The following is a 7,425-nucleotide window of genomic DNA, read 5'->3' on the forward strand; positions in this document are numbered from 1 at the left end:
ACGTGACGCATTTTTTGAACTACTTGAAGCAGCACGTTGTCAAAAAACGTTCAGGTATTTGTCTAATATCTGATCGGCATGGTGGTATATTAAGTCTGTAGAGCATTTGCCTGAATGACAGGAACCCATGCATAAAACCATTACTACGCGAGGCACCTGAAGGCCAAATTCCAGAAGAAATATCCCAACAAGGACTTACATGATTTAATGTGGATGGTTGCAACTGATCACCAGGAGTGCAAATTCAGGAGGCGCATGGACCACCACCTCCTCGCCGGCCCCCACGACCCCGTGGGACCCCTATACATTGGGGTCTAGCATGATCGTGAGTCCTTATATGTGGGTTGTTTGGATATTGTTATGCCTTCCATGCTTATTTGATGGCTTCTATGCGTTGTAAACACCTTGTGAAAGATATTGTGATTGTGGAACTTCGTGGAGCATTGGCTCGGTCTGAAATACAAATGGTGAGAGCATATGGAATGAAAAATGCCTTGGAGCTTGACACGAGTGCTAATGAGAACTAGGATATAAAAATGAAAGAAAAAGAGAAATAACGATTTACTCTTGCATGGCTGTTATTGGTTGTTTGTGTACCCTTGTTGGGATTTCCTTCCAAATACTTGTTCACTCCCTACCCTTTATTTGTGACTGTTGTTTGGGCAAGGTTGAGAGGTAGGCATTGTGGATCGGGTTGCACGCCGCAACAGTGATAATTGTGGATCGGGTTGCACGCCGCAACAATGTTATATGAGGATCGGGTTGCACGCCGCAACAGTGATAAATTGTGGATCGGGTTGCACGCCGCAACAGTGATAATTGTGGATCGGGTTGCACGCCGCAACAGTGTTGAAATGTATTAGGGTCGGGTTGCGCGCCGCAACAGTTATTGATGCAAATGTGTTTAGTGTTGCTACTAGTTTCTTGTTCGCCTTAAATTTTAAATTGCAGCTAGATTGATTACTTTGGATTTACTGTTAGTATTGTTATCTCCCCACAGCATGTTTCCCCTCCCATACTATAGTTGCCTTGTACTTCGGTTTCTGCTGTATAGTTATAATTGCACAGGTTATGTGGGGTCCAGTCTAGCCTCGTCACTACTTCGCCGGGGTTAGGCTAGGCACTTACCAGCACATGGGGTCGGTTGTGCTGATGCTACACTCTGTGCATTTTTGCACAGGTCCAGGTATTGAGCAGCATTAGCACGGGGGCGAACCTTCAGTCCAAAGAGACACGAGGTAGCTTGCAGGCGTCCGCAGGCCCGGCGTCTCCCTTCTATCTTTACATTTGGCTGTCATCTCATTGTACCCGAGATAAACAAATTAGGTTTCTTTCAGACTTTGTATGTAGTACTCCTTAGATGTTCGTGAGTATGTGACACCAGTCCCGGGGTAGAGACGTATGTTGGAATTTCTGTATTTTATTCAGTTATATAATTTAAGTCTTCCACTAATGATTTTAATTCTGTCGCCTTTATTTATTACCGTTAATTGTTAAAAAGGAACATGTGTTTAATGAATTTGTTAATTAAGTTGGCTTGCCTAGCTCCTATTAGTAGGCGCCATCACGACCCTCGAGGGTGGATAATCCGGGTCGTGACACACTGAAAAGGGAAAGCGTGTAAAGTTATTTTCGTCCGAAAAAAATATATAACAAGAATTTAATCCATAGATGAGGTGGTAACTTAAGTATTTTGCCTTCGCTTTTTTCTTCTTCGAACTACTCAATTCCACCACATTTTCAAGTCTCTTATCCCAACTTTGCTCGTAACATACGCTTAAAGAGAAAAGGTGGTGACAAACAGCAAGGAAAAGGTTTTTTCAGATGGTAGAGCACTCGTATAGAAATATACCCCACAAAGCCACAAACGCCTTTTAACTCTAGCGTTGTGAACTTGCTCACATTGCATGTCCCAAGCTCAGATAAAGAATGACAGTTGCCATAAGTTGACAATCAATGTAAATTAATTAACTTATAAAAATTCTCATAATACACAATGAATACTGCCTGTCATCAGATATCATTTTCCTTGTTTTTGCAAAACCAACCAACGGCAACTGATACTTGCCCTTGGAACAAGGAATGATACGCCCAACATACAAGAATCTACCAGGGAGAGAAATCATTAAAAAGCCAATCACGAGCAAATAAGGAAAAATTAGAACAGACAATTCTCCCGTTTAGCAATTGTCCCTTAGCAACAGGTTAACTTACCCAGTGAAATAATCGATATGCAAGCCGGCCCAGCTCCAACTTTACCAAAAAACATAAATAAGGCAGATTCAAGTTAAGAGCATGTTGTCAGTCTTTGAGACCCCTATTTTGATAAACAGTCACTTTGATCATTTTACAGCTGCACCTTAGAAATAGGCAGTTCAAGATTCATGAGGTCCTAATCAATTACATAAAACTTACGAAACTCCGGGTACAATAGCAAATGCTAGAATGATCACAAGGATTTCAAAATTAGTAGTCTTTTGCTTCGAAAACCAGATTGTTACACAGACCACCTCAACCTTTCCCCAGTAATAGTCTATTGAGTCAACTGAAGCACCTTAAACAAAATATAGCGTGATTGCAGATTTAGATACACACTTATGACCAGCACAGCTTTTCTCCTGATCAAACAGTCCGCAGTGGAGGAGACACCAGTATTACACCATCTCCACGAACAAATAGGAAAGGGACGGTCCGTCTTGTCGTCTAAAACACAATCAAGAGAACCAGGTGAGCTGATTTTGCAATCATCAGTGTGCAGAAAGATTGGAAATAATTCCTCCCCAACTAACCTTAACAGACAAAGAGCAACTCTTGCAAAAAGCAATCCAAAATAAACACATTCCGCTACAAGAGTAATGCGTGTGTGTGTGGGGGGGGGGGGGGGGTTTAGGTTTAAATTTCATTGTATATAACTTTTCACTAAACAGTATGTGATGCTCTGCCTTTTAACGGAAATTATGTACATGTACAAAGATCAAGTTTGTGTTACGACAAAAAGAGGTTACTGCCGCTTAAATTAGATCAAATTACAAATCGCTACATCACTCAATTGTCATGCAACGTAACTACAAAAGAATTAAGTATCATGGCGTTGTTTGATTCCGAAGAAAGATTAAATAATTCCAGGTATTTGTATTTTGTCTAAGAGTAGAAAGCTTCTTGGAACTTCAGGATTAGAAAGGAGCTAAATCAGGCTGAGAACTACGTTAGTAAGACCCTTAAAATCAACTGGAACACCCTGGGGAGTGGGGTCCAAGATGACCTGATATGCTGTGGTTGAGATCTGCTTCTGAGATACACACATAGGTGTCTCTCTAGCCTTTTCAGGTATGATCAATTACCATAAATATATCGGCTTATACCCCAGAAGGTTAGAATGGAGAGAACACAAGAGGATAACTTAAACTTGTTTTAATCCTAAATGCCTAGAACAAGTACGCGAAAAGAGACAATTCTACTCCAAACTTTTTAACTCCCAAAATAAAGCTAATTTAATCATCAGCCTTGTAGATTAGTGCATACTGGGAACTGCATTTACTTGTTATCAATAGCCTTACACCAACTCTCAGTTGGTATCCTTGTATCCATATTAAGGGACCTAGGCAAATCAACTGCCTCGACATGCATTCTTACTTTACTTACCCGAGTTCATATAACATAGGAAAAGCAACATAGTTTTCTATCAACTATAACTCATCATGCAGAAAGCAATAAAGGGCAGCCCGGTGCATTAAGCTCCCACTATGCGCAGGGTTCGGGGAAGGGCCGGACCACAAGGGTCTATTGTACGCAACCTTACCCTACATTTCTGCAAGAGGCTTTTTCCACGGCTCGAACCCATGACCTCCTAGTCACATGGCATCAACTTTACAAGTTACGCCAAGGCTCCCCTTCATCATGCAGAAAGCAATGCTTAGTGAAAATGTCCTATTTTACTTTAGTTAATCGGCTTCCTCCACTACTAAATTAGGTTTCTACTTCATCAGGTACACAGAGAATATAACCCGAGCTCAAAAATGGGTACCCACAACATTTGAGACCCTAAAGACATTGTTAGCATGACCTTCCTATTAAAGAGCTACCCAATAATTGCACAATATTATCTCTACTCAGAATTAGCAAATTATTGCACTCATAGATTCCTCTTTCTCAAGTATAACTGCAGCATAACATTAGAACCCAAAGATAAACCCTAGTTAAAGAAATACTATCACGTCTTTCAAGACCAAAAGGATTTCATGTCAGAAGTCTTTTTAGCCAACGGGTGCATGTTTCGAAACTCAGTGGATAATGGGTGCATCCCTCTACACTTCTCAACTTAAATACCAGGCCTTTGTTTGGCATAATTCGAGCACATGATGTGCGCCTAACCTACACTTTACTACTAAATCAATGGTTTCATGTGCTCTGATTCATTATTTTGGAGCACTACCGAAGTGTTTCAAAGGTCTGGTTTACTGTTATATCGGGAGTTACTCCACGTACTGCTTGACGTAAAACGGGTAGTGAATTTGTTATCTTTTGTAGCTCTGGGAACTTGCTTCATTTTCATGAAGAGCTTTGTGAAGTCGCCAAACATATCACTTTACTACTAGACCAAAGCCCCCACTCCCGGAGGGGGGGGGGGGGGGGGGTGTTGGGTTACTAGTACATATAATCCACTTGTCAAACATCTTACAACAGAGGGTCTTGCTAACTTGAACAATGTATTGCAATGACCAGAAAAAGGGGAAAGAGATATATCTCAAGTTCAAAAACTAAAGAGTAGATATAGAAATATTAAGCATACCCGAACTATCTCTTCATATGTTTCATCATCAATCTCGACTGTGGTCACAATTTCTTCAACATCACCAAGAATCATATTAAGATGCTGATCATAAGCCTGGAAAGGAAAACCCATGAGCGCTTAGTGTCACCGCACAGCTTTTCTCACTAATGATTTTACGGAATTGGAAAACTCAAAAGTCGTGTGATGCCAGTGAAATTAAACAAGAAGCAAAAGAGAAAAGAAAACATCTAAAAATATTAAAGCAGATAAATAACAAGATGATCCGCAAAAAATAACATAATCCAGTAATTTCCAGCAACATCATGTAATTGTCTTCAGCATTACTAATAATGCAACTATGTTACAAGTGTCTTATTTTCCTAATCCAGACTACGTGACCAGGCAACCAAATATTTGCAGAAATAGGCAAACAAGAAAAGCAACCACCAGTTTACATGCAGGTAAAATGCATTTCATACAATGTCTGTGCAAATCTGGAAATTAATGTACTGCAACTGCAAGTAGTTTTCATTGAGACACATCATTGCTTATTCCCTCTCCCAAGGTTCTTCGTCAACATCCTCGCTTAACCCACCTTGAAATTTGAATGCTAACATTTGGAAAAGATGCCTCCACACATTGCTTGGATAATAGTCTAGTTTTACTTTCACAGATAACGTCCCGTTTCTGCCTCTATTGCTTTCTTATTTTTCTTACTTTTCAGACATCTTATTTTTCAAGAGATAATGACAAATAAAATACCAATCCATTTCCCATGTTTGTATTACCTGCTTGAATAATGATAGTGCATTAGTATCTTTAAACACCCCCTTTCCTATTTTTATGGGTTAGCTCATATTATTATATTCTTCTATGTCAATCTAGAATTTTTGCACCGCAATATTCGTTAAGAGCCGACCCCAACTAGCTTGGGATTCAGGCGTAGTTGTAGTTGTTGCTACTATAATCTTTAGGACAACATAAGCAACATGAAAATTCAGTAGGTTTTTAGGAAAAATAAGCATACACTTTGATTTATATGTTTGTGCTCCCTCTACAATTACTAGTATGTGCTAACGCGCAATAATTTGCACCAGGTGCGGCTATATAAATAATGTAAATATTATCCATCTAATTGAAAAAAAAAAATACGTTATACAAATGAGCCTGAACATAAGGTAAAAAAGTAGAAAACAAAGAAACAGCATAAACCCTAGAATAAGAAGCAAAAGGGCTAAAGGTACATCATAGGCTAGCTAGAAAAATCGTAAGAATCCACCAACTTGCATACATATATAGCTAAATATGACTATTCAACCAGATAAATTATCACCAAGAAAGATAGAGGAAACATGGGCAATAAAAATTGGGGAAAAAAAAGGAGAGGAAACAGTTAAAAATACATGAAGTTTGCCGCGGAGTTCTCTATCGGAACGGAGTTTAACGTAGATTCTCTCGTCGAGACTGAGCCTTATGAGATCCAATGGCTCCTTCACTGCACTCTCCTCTTCACTTCCCATTGCTCTCTCTCTCTCGGGAAATTCAAACGCGACTATTTAATTTTATTAGCCAAAAGTTTATGTCATAAGGAAGTGGGGAGGGTTGGTCGTGGTGATTAAGAGGCGCAGGTCCAAAGGTAGGCCCATCTAATAGACTCGGCCCGATCGAGATGGACTTGGTTTCCAGCTTGACAATTTTGTCGGGTGAAATTTAAAAATAGATATATTTACAAGTGGTCATTCAAAAATAGCTATTGTTTCAAAAGTAATCAAAATTTAGCCACTTTTCATATAAAGATAAATCTGAATGAAAATACTATTCAGATAAATCCGTTTCAAAAGTAATCAAAATATAACTCATGTTATATATATATATATATATATATATATACTGGAACTTTCTGCGTGTTGGAGTTCCAACATAATATGCTGGAAGTTCATACACAGGTGCACTAATCTCCAGTATATTATGCTGGAACTTTCCGTGTTGAAGCAAAATAATGGCTATTTTTCAATGACTTTGCAAATGCTTGCTATTTTTGAATGACCAGTCCAAAAATTGGCTAGCCCATGCTATTTTTACAATTTTGTTGGGAAATGTACACGGTAAATAAAATGTGAAAAGTAATGGGAAACTACCAGCTATGTCCATTTATAAGTAGCTCACTGCAAAAAATGGCCAATTCATAAAATATTACTAATCTTAGCCAAATATTACTAATATTAGCCAATTAGCTATTTATAAAAAAAGGTCAAATTTTTGCTTTTTTGAGTGGGTATTATTAGAATAGATTGGGTACGTCTTAAGGAGCTTGAATCTCAGTTTTGGGATGATTTGGTGAACTTTTGAGGTGGTTTGAATTGAAAATTCGAAGTAAAAAATGAACATGAAAAAGATAATATGTGTATCACACTGTGTATCATTTGTGTATCATTGTATCATATTTGTATCACATGTATATCCATGTATACCTGTGTGAGATACATGCGTGATACATTTTTGATACATGTGTCGCAGAAGAATTTTTTTGAACTCGATTTAGTTACAAATTTTGATACAAAACCAGTCCAAATCACCTCCAATCTTCCTCAAATTTTGTATATTGACTTATCATATGTTTTCAATGAATTTCAACTATACCCATTAGAAAAGTT

At 38.5% G+C, this 7,425-nt stretch overlaps 1 protein-coding gene across 1 annotated transcript; it reads right to left on the reverse strand.

Moving 5' to 3' along the window:
* Positions 1 to 2,230: 2,230 nt before the first annotated feature.
* LOC109244712 (sm-like protein LSM3A) lies at positions 2,231 to 6,356 on the reverse strand. The gene is made up of 3 exons (XM_019411847.1): positions 6,175 to 6,356; positions 4,790 to 4,885; positions 2,231 to 2,703 (listed from the first exon to the last, which is right to left on the reverse strand). Exons 1-3 carry the CDS (start codon positions 6,289 to 6,291, stop codon positions 2,623 to 2,625), a joined length of 294 nt encoding a protein of 97 aa, XP_019267392.1. The 5' UTR covers positions 6,292 to 6,356; the 3' UTR covers positions 2,231 to 2,622.
* Between the last annotated feature and the right edge of the window lie 1,069 nt (positions 6,357 to 7,425).

This window comes from Nicotiana attenuata, unplaced genomic scaffold (genome assembly GCF_001879085.1).
Source record: "Nicotiana attenuata strain UT unplaced genomic scaffold, NIATTr2, whole genome shotgun sequence".
Lineage (NCBI taxonomy): Eukaryota > Viridiplantae > Streptophyta > Magnoliopsida > Solanales > Solanaceae > Nicotiana > Nicotiana attenuata.